Raw genomic sequence first — 13,575 nt, 5'->3', positions numbered from 1 at the left:
CTATGGAAAGAGCCTAGATGTCCATCAACAGATGAATTGATAAAAAAGATGTGAGATATATATATATATGTACACACACACACACACACACACACACACACAATGGAATACTATGCAGCCATCAAAAACCCAAAATCTTGCCAATTGCAATGACATGGATGGAACTAGAGGGCATTATGCTAAGTGAAATAAGTCAATCAGACAAAGACAATTATCATAAAATCTCACTGATATGAGGAATTTGAGAAACAGGACAGAGGATCATATGGGAAGGGAGGGAAAAATGAAACAAGACGAAACCAGAGAGGGAGACAAACCATAAGAGACTCTTAACTGCAGGAAAACAATGAGGTTTGCGGGAGGGGCGGGGGTGGGAGGGATAGGCTAGCTGGGTGCTGTATGTTAGGGTATGTGCTATGGTGAGAAAATTAAATACAAAATTGCATTACGTAATCAAAGCAATGATTAGAGATCAATTAATAACATTAAATTCTTATATTTGAAAAGAAGAAATACCTAAAATCGATGATGTAAATTTCTACCTTAGGAAACTAGAAAAAAGAATAATTTAAAACTGAGAGAAATAATAAACTTTAGAGAATTAATAAAATTGAAAACAGGAAAAGAATAAAGAAAATCAACACAAGCAAAGCTGATGATTTGAAATAATCAATAACATTGATAAATCTATGGTCAGGCTAATCCAGAATTTAAAAAAAAAAAAAAAGAAGAAGAAGAAGAGATTATCGATAACAGAAGTGAAAGAGGCCATCACTACTACTCGCATGGACAGAAAATGATTAATAAAGGAACACTGAATAACTGTATGCCCTCAAATATGATATATTAGCTGAAATGGATCAGTTTCTTGAAAGACACATGTCATCAAAGTTCATGCGGGAGGAACTAGGTAAACATAATCACCCTATATCTATTAAAGAAACCTACCTATTGATAAAATAAGTATCATTTTGGAGATGTGGAGATTGTGGGAAGGAATACAAATTCTGCTAAAAGAAACTGACTCTAATATAAATATATGAAAGGCCACTAGTGGGAGGTAGGGAACAAGGCCATGCTGTCCTAAGTAACTTTGGAAATGAGTGGAATCTGTGGACTAAAGGCAAAAGTACTGCACATAAACACTATTTGGCTGATAGATATATCTTTGATCTATCTGCTGAGAGGGCTTAGAAGCAACGAGATACTCAGTAAAAACCTCCAGAAAGCCTATCCTGAACTAACGAAGTATGTCAAAGTGACACAGGGACTAAAAGAGCTACCAATGGCCATAGCTGAAAGAGGTTGCTATAAAATAAGAAGAAAGTATTTATTGAACTGTAACTTGAAGTATAAAATAAGTATCCATGAATTCATACTCTTAAATGATGGAATTAATAAATAAATGAGGAACAAGAGATAAACTCTTTGCGGTTACATTCCAAATCACTTCGTAGATACTCTGCCTTTACAAAGGGAGAGCATAACTCCCTACTACTTAAGTGTGGGTTATACAGAGGCACTTCCTTTCAAAAGAACTCTATAGAAAGGAAGGGAAAAGTAAAGTCACAGTGGAGACACCTAACAATTACTACCTCAGGTGACAAAGTAATCATCAATAATGCTAAATCATATTGATATGATTCTTTTCATTCTCTTTCTCCCCAAACCCCATTACCCCAGCCTAATCATGAGAAAATCATCAGACTAATTCCAGCAGAGGAACATTCTACATGATACTTGAGCACTACTCCTAAAAACTGTCAGAGCCACTAAAACAAGGAAAATCTGAAAATCTGTCACAGCCAAGAGGACATACGAGAACCAAATGTAATGTGGTATCCTGGAGGGAATGCTGGAAAAGAAGCAATTAGGTAGAAACTGAGGACCCTTGGATTAACTCTCGATGTGAGTTAGTTACAAGACATCACTATGGGTTCATAAATTTTAACAAATGTACGATGTTAATATACGACGGTATTAGGAAAAACTGAGTGCATATGGGAATTCATCATACTAGTTTTGCAACTTTTCTATAAATCTAAAACTGCCTTAAAAAAATAGTCTAATTAAAAAAAAAAAAAAGAAAAAAGATACAAATCCAAAAAAAAGAAGCAGAAAAAGAAGGAGGAGGAGGAGGACCAGAGGAATTTAGAGACTAACGATAGAATTCAGTCTCTTTTTTTCAGCTGTAGGCCTCAAGGTATAGAATCCATTCAGCAAACAGTCCACAGCAAAGCTCCTTAAAAGTAGCTTAACTGACCACGATTATAGCCTTTGTACATGTTTATGCTCTAAGCTGAAAACATTTTTTTTTTTTTTAAAGATCACAAGTAGGCAGAGAGAGAGAGGAGGAAGCAGGCTCCTTGCTGAGCAGAGAGCCTGATGTGGGGCTCGATCCCAGGACCCTGAGATCATGACCCCAGCCAAAGGCAGAGGCTTTAATGCGCTGAGCCACGCAGGCGCCCCTGCTGAAAACATTTTTTATGGTTCCTTCCAAAATGTATACACTTCCATCCCTGGGAGGAGTGACGGTCTGCACGATTTTATCCATGAGATAATATCTCCAGGAAAGCTGCCCGTCTGGCCCTTTCCATAAACATTTTTGTACACTACTACAAATTATGGTAGTTGACTCCATTTTCTTTGCTTGTACTCATACAGATCTTGACTTTTTGTGTATGTACGTTTTGTTAAAACCTCATTTAGTATAATGTACAAAATGTCACTTTAATACTTACTAAGGAGATGTCCTGGGCCATTCACTGGTCCTTTCAACATGAGTAGAGCTGATTTCCTATTTAACACCCACAGAGGCCCTGGTCAGTACCATTATCTCTTGGGGAAGCCCTCATCACAACTGGCTTTCCCGAAAGCCTGCCTGGTGGGGGGGCTCCTGGGTGCTGAGGACCTCCACTGTTGTTTGCACCATCACTTGCCTTGCTCCTAATACATTGTTGATGGTGCACCGAAATCAAAAGACCTGTCAAATGAAGCAGGCTCACGTTGGAAGTAGAGCGCTGATGCTGTTTCCAGGTATGCCCGATGCACGCAGCAGGAGTCAGAAGGTTAAATGAAAGCATGTCTGTGTTGGAAAGCAATGATGGCAGAGCTGATAATCACCTGGTCTGGAAACCCAGGCAATAAAGGCAGGAAGAAGGATACTTTTAAAGGGTTTTAAATGTCTCTTTCTCTGCATTGCTCCCAGCTCCTCTGTGTCTGTGTCAAAATGTTCTTTACTGGATGTCTGACTTAGGAGCCCAGAGTGTGGTGAAAATAAGTGGTTATGGCATATTTTATTTTATTTTTATTTTTTTAATTATTATTTTTTATTTTTTTATTTTTTTAGGTTATGGCATATTTTAAAGCATGATTTCTGATGCAAGTAATGAAACACAATTTGACCACTGCTGCTGTTAAGAAATTCTGTACCACATTCCACACAGGAAGAGCTATGCCATTTGCAGTCAAACATCAGCCCATTTCCCTGGAAGCAATAAACCCTTTCTACGCACAGGCTATAGCGAGCTCTCCTCCTCACTCCCAGCCCCTATGACCCATGTTCTCACCTCACCCATGTGCCCCTTTCAGCCAGGGCGACTGAGCACATGCCATCATTCCCTCTTCGGAGAGAATTCTTTGCTCTTCTTATATTGTCAGGTCAGCTTCCAGACCTGCCTTCTATAAGCTCTAACAGTGCTGTTCACTATTGACCGGAGGCCTTGGCAAATTCATTTGTGGGGTCATTGGATTAATCTCTCTCACCTACAGCAATCAGTAAGCTCCTTGAAAGTAAGGACACTGTCATGTTGGTTCATCAGTATATCCCTGGTCCTTATTGCTGTGTCTGGTCCTTACCAAATATTTAGTATCTATTCGAATAGATGAATCTATGAATCTATAGTGAATCAGTAAGTTAGAACTTGATATATATAAAACAAGATGTCAAGTTTTAAGCTAGAACTATTCAAAGTTAACACTGATTCATGCTATAAAGAAATTACCTCTTCTGACCAACCCCCTTACAACTATCTGGCGAACTTCGACCCCATTCCCAAGACTCAGCTCGTCTGTTACTGACTTTGGGCAGGATTGGTAATCCCCCAGAGCATCCTAGATGTCCTTTTCCATTCCCAGATAGCTCTGTGACTTCACGTATCTACATTAAAGAACAAGTGCTGTATATGCTTCCATACTTGTTTCCACCGTGAGCCTGTGAGCGCCCCAAGGTCAGGCTCCATCTCTTCTGTTTGTACTTTGTCAGATCTTCTTACAGTGCCCAGCATAGAGAAGTGTTCAGTTAGTATTACAGAATAAATGGATGCCTCTTTCTACCAGTTATCAAGGTTGTATTAGGCATTAAATTCTGCGGACTCTCCTAATGCATGCAAATATTATCTTTCAGTTCTTCCTCATTGAACGTTAACTCCCATAAACCTACCTTTCCTGAGAGGGTTCTTGGAAAAATTTTATTCCTTTACTTCTCACTTAGGTGTAATTTCTTTCGATTTTAAGAGAAAAGGGATCATCTCTCTTTTAACACCTTCTCTTTCTGATCCCTGAATCAGGCTGAGAAGTGTCATTCAGTCCAGAGGTTATAATGCTCGCTCCAGCTCTCTCTCTCACCTGGGACACAGTAAATGAGGTCGATTCATCTGACTCACAAACGGGTCATCTGTAAATGACGGCAAAGCACTAGATGCTTCCACAGCAATGCAAGGTCTAGTTCTGCTGCCTCCCAGTCAAGTATTTCCAGGGTATCATGTTGCTTCGCTGGACTAGGTGTTTCACATCTTGTTAAATGACTGTAAAGTGAAACCCTTCCCCATGAATGTTTAATGGACTTAAGGGAATGCCAGACGCAGACAATTCATTTGTTAAACACTGCAGTTTGCAAAGAATTTCAAGTAGCTAACCTGGGCTTGAAGATAAAATCAAGACAGATTTGCCTGATAGGAAATTTTCCCTCCCAAGGATCAGGCTGTAAGTGGATAACCCATCACCTTCTGTGTAGTAGAAATGATGATAGAACTCCTAGGCTGGGCATTCAGAGTTTCCTAATGGACACACTATGCAACTTGAGCTTGGACTCTGGATTTCCTCACTACTCTGGACATTTGGGAAGGATAATTTTCTGTTGCAGGGGAGGGCTAGCCTGTACATTGTGGAATAGGTACCATCACTTCTGCCCTCCTCTGCTCATGGATGCCTCTCCAGTTAGAACATCTGAAGTCTCTCCAGACTTTGCCAAAAGTTCTCTGGGGCAACAGTGCCCCCTGTTGAAGCACTGCGATATAAAGATGTGAGTTTGGCTTTCTGCTATCAGAGAGAAGCTTTCTCAAGTCTTGAGTCCCATTTCCCTCTTCTGCACATAGTGGGTATAAATTAAGTCGTCGTTGTTAGGACAAAATGAGGTGATGTATTTATATCATTTAGCATGATTCCGTGTATGTATTCAGTCTATGGTATTTGCTATTACGATGATCATGACTTCATTCATTATTGTTAGTTTTTAACATTGATGTTGAAGGAAAAAAATGTAGACCTATGAAGAAAAACTGCTTTACTGAATTCTCTTCAATACATTTGCTCCAATATTCACGGAGAAAATTTGAACCACACAGCAGATTGCTGCTTGCCCTGAGACCAGGGCTACCAGGCTTCCAGCAGCACAGATGTCATCTATATCATCCTTGCATATCTTCAGCGTAATATGGGAGAACAAACGCTTTTAAAAGTTTCTGTTCCTGAGGTGCCTGGGTGGCTCAGTGGATTAAAGCCTCTGCCTTCGGCTCAGGTCATGGTCTCAGGGTCCTGGGATCGAGTCCCACATCAGACTCTCTGCTCAGTGGGGAGCCTGCTTCCTCCTCCCCCTCTGCCTGCCTTTCTGTCTACTTTGGCTCTCTCTGTCAAATAAACAAATAAAATCTTTAAAAAAAAGTTTCTATTCCTTTCCAATGTATTACTGATATATATTCTCCCTTACTATTTTCTCCCATAATACACAACACTAAGAACTACAGTCCAATTGTTATTTGGTCCTTATAACAAAAACAGAAGCTGAGTGTCAGCAGGGACAAAGCTCACCAGATGGAAGACTCGACTCAAAATAATATGGACTGAGATTTTACCGCACAAATAGTTCAATGTAAATTAAAAAAGAGTATTATGTTCTCCTATTAAATTAGCAAAAGAAATGTTGACAAAGGTATAACAAAGCTGGTAGTCACCCACGCTGCTTTCTAGCACTGAAATTGATATGTGCCTCTGGGAAAGCAACTTATTTATTCCAATCCAGTCTGGTTAAAGGGACTGCTCAGGTCAGTCCCTTGGGCCCAAGCAGGCAAAGTGTAGAATGCTATGGCCAGCATGCTTGTGTCTCCCCAATGCACGTCACTCCCCTTCTTGAGGTTCCTTACAAGCCTTCCTTTCCTATCTATTCTCTGCCTGAACTCCCAGCCAAACCTAAAACTGATGATTCCTTGAAATGCATTGTCTTAGCTGCCCACACCCCAACTCAGAGGGGAAAAAAAAAAATGTTTTATATATATTCTCTTTACCCAAAATGGGAGAAATATAAAAAACCACTTTCCCACATCTTATCTTGGGCCCTGTGGAAATGGTCCAGTTGAGGCTACCCTCCACTGCCCTGGCTAACATACAAAGTGTGGGTATGGGTGAGCCAGAGAGTGGAGGAGAGGGAAAGAAAAAGAAAAGAAAATCTACTGTGCTCCCAAATCTTTCAAGTGTTGGAACCCTTAGATTTTGTAATTTCTTGCTATTCTAATTCTAATCACCCCAATCAAACGAGGCATGGGGAAACATATGAGTGAGGAGTTTATTTTCATATTCCTTTAATAGTAAACAATAGGAAAGAACAGGAATGTCCCCAAGGAGGGAAGGATGAGGACACTGTGAAGTGGCCACTCTGTGGACAAGTACACTATCTCCCAAATGAGTTCATGGAGAGCATAAAGCAGAGACAGAAAATGCTATTGATCATCTGTTTGGTGAAAATGAAGGATACAAAATTTTATGTGTATTTTAGCTGCAACCCTGTAAAAATATAGGGGACTGACAGAGACTCTTCCCAACCAAACTCTAGATAGCCTCCTCTGAGCCTCTTTTCTACTGTGCCTTAACTTTAGCCTCTAAGAACTGCAGATTCCCAGCACAAATGATTTCATTCACTCATATCCACACCAAAATACTTGAGTAAACTTTAATATAGTCTCTCTCGCTCTCTGTTTTTTCATAGCCTCTAGAATGACCCTGACCTTCCTTAAAATGCCTGCTTGAAAACCTAAACCAAAACCAAAACCAAAAACTCTAAAGCCTTTTGCTGTGCAGAAACTTTTGATTTGGGGAGAAGATATTTGCAAATGACAGTACAGACAAAAGGTTGATATCCAGGATCTATAAAAAACTCCTCAAACTCAACACACACAAAACAGACAATCATATCAAAAAATGGGCAGAAGATATGAACAGACACTTCTCCAATGAAGACATACAAATGGCTATCAGACACATGAAAAAATGTTCATCATCACTAGCCATCAGGGAGATTCAAATTAAAACTACATTGAGATACCACCCTACACCAGTTAGAACGGCCAAAATTAGCAAGACAGGAAACAACATGTGTTGGAGGGGATGTGGAGAAAGGGGAACCCTCTTACACTGTTGGTGGGAATGCAAGTTGGTGCAGCCTCTTTGGAGAACAGTGTGGAGATTCCTCAAGAAATTAAACATAGAATTTCCCCATGACCCTGCAATTGCATTACTGGGTATTTACCCCAAAGATACAGATGTAGTGAAAAGAAGGGCCATCTGTACCCCAATGTTTATAGCAGCGATGGCCAGGGTTGCCAAACTGTGGAAAGAACCAAGATGCCCTTCAACGGACAAATGGATAAGGAAGATGTGGTCCATATACACTATGGAGTATTATGCCTCCATCAGAAAGGATGAATACCCAACTTTTATAGCAACAAGGATGGGACTGGAGGGGATTATGCTGAGTGAAATAAATCAAGCAGAGAGAGTCAATTATCATATGGTTTCACTTATTTGTGGAGCATAACAAATAGCATGGAGGACATGGGTAGTTAGGAGAAGGGAGTTGGGGGAAATTGGAAGGGGAGGTGAACCATGAGAGACTATGGACTCTGAAAAACAATCTGAGGGGTTTTAAGTGGTGGCGGGGTGGGAGGTTGGGGGAACCAGGTGGTGGGTATTAGAGAGGGCATGGATTGCATGGAGCACTGGGTGTGGTACAAAAACAATGAATACTGTTATGCTGAAAATAAATAAATAAATTTAAAAAAACAAAACAAAACAAACAAAAAAAAAACTCTAAAGCCTCCAAAAGCGTGTGCTGTTTGTTCTAGCCAACACCTGAGGAATAGCTCCCACCTGCCTTTCTGGGAGCATTTACTTGAAAAAGGCTTACAACTAACTCTAAGCTGCCCTTTGTCATTTTGAGATGTATATGTGTCTCCCCCAGCTCAGGAGTTTCTTTCTCAAGGACCTGAAAGCCAAATCTTTGAAATGTAATTAGGAAGGACAGGACCTCTGTCTCCCCATCTCTGTGTAAGTACAGAATCCTAAACTCCATTAGTTGCCAGCTAACACACAGCTGGCAAATACACTGATTTTTCACTTCCCTGACTCTGTCGAGACCCTGCCGACTCCTCTCTCTATTCCCTCATTCTTACTTTAAAACAACCAGTCCCCTCTATGCAAACTGAAGTTGAGTTCAGCTCATGCTGGAGCTTCTTCCATAATGCAATAATACATTACTGATTAAAATCTGTGCTTACTGTTTTAACTAGTGGCTGCCTTCATTTATCGTCAGCAGGTCCAGTTACTAAGGAATTGAAACCCTCCATCACTGTGTTTGTGTGGCGAGGTGGTGAGATAATACCCAGAAATCATTAGCAAAAAACATCCCTTCTATTACAGGAAAGAACAGTCCCCACATAAGTAGGATTACAAGTTTAACAAAACTTTGCTGGGAAGCATTTCTGATTTATGAATTCACACTAAACATCTAAGTACATCTGTTATGCATAGAAAATGGTGACTTTCTGGGTAATGATTTTTTAGAATCACAAATGATGTACAAATTCCCAGTGATTTATGCATTTGGAGGGGCATGAATATGTCCTGGGTGATTGCCTATTATACTCAAATACTAGGTTTATACCAGGGCCTTTGTTCCTTCCTTTTGTGTCTCAGAATCTGGAAGTGCAATCTTATATGGGGGCAAAGAATTCGCTAACCTGAGAGGAATATTTCCGTATGTCTTAGATGATATTTGCTTGTCTTTAATTAAGTGTTTTGCAATCTGTCGCAGAAATAATTAAAACAACTGTAGAAAGAATGTAGGATTCAAAGTGCTCATATTTCAAGTTCTGCTACCTATTTAAGGTTTGGTATTAGGACATACTGGCTCTGAGAATACCACTCTCCCTTCCCACTTGTCTTAGCTTTGACATCTCTCAAATCCCTTAAATTGGAGTTGCTTGAATACAGTACACATTCTCAGGATTCCATGGCTTCATTTTTTTTCTGTTTCTCCTAGTCTCTTTTCCTTTAGACTTTGACTAGCTAATGAACCTTTCACCCATCTACCTCCTTTTGGTTTCCTCCCCAGTCTACTGCACTGTCAACCATCTCAGCCCACGAACCCCTCTGGTTCTGGTGTCTTTATCTCTTATTACAGTTAAGTTCCCAGAAGGTAGAGAACATTGGATTCCTGGTGCCCAGCACCATTTTCTGACACAGAGTAAAAATGTAAGTCATTATGGAACAAACAACCACAGCTCTTTTTGCTTCCAGAGATTAATTTATATTGCACAGTGTAATCAAAAGCTGAAATTTGATTTTTCTGTTTCAATTTGTACATGTGCATTTGCACACACCCAGAACTGCAAGATGATTTAAGGAAAAATCTATAAAGAACTGAAAAAAAAAAAATCTAGAAGTCTGATCCCAAGCTCCCCATCTCTTCTGAACTGGAAGCACTGAGGTGGGCTGGGGGAAGAGATATACAGACAGGTAACTTACACTTTGCAGCTGGACATGATTTTTCGCCAAGTTCTCTGACTTTGCCATTGTGCTGGATGCTTTGAGGCTATAGTTTTTACCACTTTGTGGTTCTTTCAGCTGCTCTTGAATTTGTTTAGCTTGTTTCCTGCAGGTTTAAATAAACACATAAATACTTACATCACTTTATTCTATTCATATTTGGGGGGTTCATTCATTCCCAACATCTATATTTGTCATTTGTGAAACCTGGAAAACTCAGTTAACAAAGAACATCCTTCCCTCATTTTCAACCTGGAAAACTCAGTTAACAAAGAACATCCTTCCCTCATTTTCAACCTGCCAGCCCTATCAGATAACTTCTAATCTGGAGAGAAGCTGGTTTTATCCATCAACATCCTGGGATTCACACCCAGTGGTATGTCGAAGGAAGACAGAAACATAATACATTGTCCTGGCCCCCAGGGATGCAAAAGGTCCCTAACCCTTAATGCTCAGTGGTAAAGAATTAGAAATGCTTTGAAGTAACCAATGGAAAAATTTGAAGCTTGGACCTAACAGCCACATATAACATAGTAACAAAGTTACATTTCTATTTGTTTCATTTACATTTCCAAACATGTATAGCTTGAACACATAGCCTGCATATATACCGTAAGTATATTCCCTCTTCTACAATTTAGCAATAGCTCATTTATTATTATCATTAGATCTGAATGTGAAGATTTTTATTTCTGCTTTGTAAATAACAATTTAAAAAATAGTTAACTCTTGAAAGAGCATCTTAAAATGATGCCAAGCATCATTTTAAGTGTTTTCCATGTATCAACTCACTTATTACTTGTGATAATTCTGTGTGATGGAGCATTAACCTATACTCATTTAATATATGAGGAAACAGAGGCACAGAGAAGCTAAATAATTTTTCCAGGGTCACATTGCTAGTAAGTGGTGGGGGTGAATTACTCTCAACCACCACTTCGGACTGTCAAACCACTTGCCTATATTCCTACAGCGTCTCAGTGGGAACTTCTTCCATAGGTTGGACCCTAACCATAAGGATGCAACAGATTACTCCCTTATTAACTGTTCTCTTCTAAGGGCTTTACATTAATTATCTATCAGCAGAAGACTCAATACCCAGAAACACATACACACACACACACACTGCAGAATTGTCCAGCTCACCCCAGACTTTTAACTCTTCCCAAGATCCCTGTCAAGGATAGAGCCTTTGGTGGAGTATGTACATGGTCTCCTGCAGAAAACTTTCCCTGAGAATGGGCTTGGGTATCAGTCAGACTGTGATTTGAATCCCAGCTCTGCCACCCAACATTTTTGCTTTGATTTACTAAATCGAAATGACAGTTTTCCTAAACTTCTTTGAGCCTGTTTCCTCATCTGTGCATGGTGCTGTAAAAGCTAACTTCCAAGGATACTGTGGAAATGAAATGTGAGAACATCTGCAAAGTGTTGATCTGCTCCCATTCTCATCATTTAGTAAGCTTAGTTGTATGGGCAGATCCTATAGAGAAATGAGAACATTGGCTCAAAGATAAAGGAAAAGATTGTGTTAATTGCATCTCTCACAGGCAAGTGACAGTGTTTGCTACCAGATTTGGAAGCTCTGAGTATCATTAACTCTTTTGAATTTACAACAGGAGTGATGTAGCTCTGTTTAAAAATTACTTTTATATTTTCAATTGTTTGGGGAGTTTTTATCTCCAGTACTTTTAGTTGCTTTAATCAAGTTGTAATAATCTATCTATTTCCTAAGAGATAGTCTGTAGCCTATTGTTAAAAATAAATTTATCATATCAGCATTATACGAAGCACATTATAGCCACAAAATTCCATCAGGGATTCACTGATGAAGGAAACAGGAGATCAGGAGGTTCTACTTGAAAAGGGGTTTGGCACAGAGTAAGGACCCAGCCTTACTGAAGGATTAAGTAGTAGAAACATTAACTATCTTTCCGGTAATTCTGTAATTCAGTGTCTGAGAAACGCCAGCATCTAAAGGAATTTTCCTCATAAAAATGTGTGATTGCAGTTTCCTAAATCCTTTTATATTTTGCTTTCCTTCACTGGCTTCTCACTCAAGTCCTGACTCAGTAATATTCCAGAATAAGCAGGCTTTCCTTTCTGAACCAGCCTCCTCCTGCTCTACACATACCTGCCCTGTCCCAAACACACATACTTTAGCTCTTTCTTCCTTCATCCAGCAAATGGGAACCAGGACATGAGAGGTGTCTGATTAAAATACCATTCCCTCTCTCACAAGAGTCAGTGCTCTGGGAAAGAGAAGACAAGGGCTTTCCACACTGGAACGCTACTCGCCTAACAATGTCAACATTAACATTTTGTAGTTCACTGAGTTTTAAGTTTCTCTGGTCCAGTTCATCAGAAAAGAAATGATATATAAATTATGGAATATCGGGCATTCCAAGTCCACTGGTAGGCACTGTTTGTAATGTTGTGGGATGGGTTCCTGGGAAAGCAGGCACTTAGAGGGAGACAGCAGGAAGGATTTTTATGAGGGGAGGCTCTTTGGATCAACAGCTGTGGGATCATAAGAAGGGAGGCAGGACAGGGCTCAGGGAAAAAAATGGAATGTAATGCAGTCTCAGTGATGCAGATCCCAATTCCTTGGGATGCTCAGAAACCAGCATGGCCTTGCACCCTAAATTGGGGCAAAGATCTAAGTCTTTGGAGCCTCACATTGACCTGTCTTTGGAGGTGGGCTATCTCCGGTCAGAGGAAGGGAAGTTTTATTATATTTGTTTTAGCAACTGGAGGACTAAGATCTTCATTGCTCAAGAGAATCAAAGCTGCACATCAGAGCAACCACTGCCTATCTTTAACGGGCTTTCCTTGGGTTAAAATCTTTGATTTCAGAGGAGGATAACTCTGTGGTCAGGGCTGGTTTTTACTGGGAGCACCATTTTTCCTTTTTCCTTCTGTTTTTCCCAGTCATGATCATTATTCGTCCTAGCTTCTGTCTCTTGGAACCTCTCTCCTAGCTCAGTTCCATTTTTGAGTTGAATCGTGTCTTGCACTTCCCAAGTCTACTAAGGACTTTGACAGGCAGCCTTACACTTCTTACCCACGTGAGTTGAAAGCAAAAAGAAACCTACAAAAATTTACAGTTGCCGTGTGAGCCCTGTCAGCCAGATTTGAATAGCTCAACTAATATTTCTAATAACTTATGGGAGTATATGAGCTTATTGGAAGTGGTGAGAAGATAATTTCTTTCATTGTGTCCTTTAGAGTTGTGGAGGTTCAATGAACTCAGAAAATCCTCTAAATCCAAGAAGGTGTTGATCGCTTCTCTCTCATCATGTTATTTCCCTTCAAACTTTCATCTGCTAACAATTTACTGTAATATTCCACGTAGCAAGGCCATGCCCTACCAAGGGTCACAAGACGATGGGCAAAGGACCAGAGTGGCAGGACCTGAGGGATTATGGGGACTAAAATATAAATGATCCAGGGGAATGTGAGCTTTTGTGTAACTCCTGA

At 40.0% G+C, this 13,575-nt stretch overlaps 1 protein-coding gene across 9 annotated transcripts in view; it reads right to left on the bottom strand.

Moving 5' to 3' along the window:
• Positions 1–13,575, bottom strand: part of NRG3 (neuregulin 3) — a 1,045,529-nt gene that overhangs the window by 24,989 nt on the left and 1,006,965 nt on the right. For all 9 annotated transcript variants that reach the window (XM_045083561.1, XM_045083563.1, XM_045083562.1 and 6 more), the window contains exon 6: positions 10,075–10,201. In XM_045083561.1, coding sequence (XP_044939496.1) covers positions 10,075–10,201 — 127 coding nt within the window. The remainder of the gene's footprint in view (positions 1–10,074; positions 10,202–13,575) is intronic.

The sequence above is a fragment of the Mustela putorius genome, unplaced genomic scaffold (genome assembly GCF_011764305.1).
Source record: "Mustela putorius furo isolate JIRA1106 unplaced genomic scaffold, ASM1176430v1.1 tig00000698_pilon_pilon_pilon, whole genome shotgun sequence".
Lineage (NCBI taxonomy): Eukaryota > Metazoa > Chordata > Mammalia > Carnivora > Mustelidae > Mustela > Mustela putorius.
Note: the sequence above shows the minus strand (reverse complement) of the source record. Positions and strands in the feature narration are given on the sequence as shown.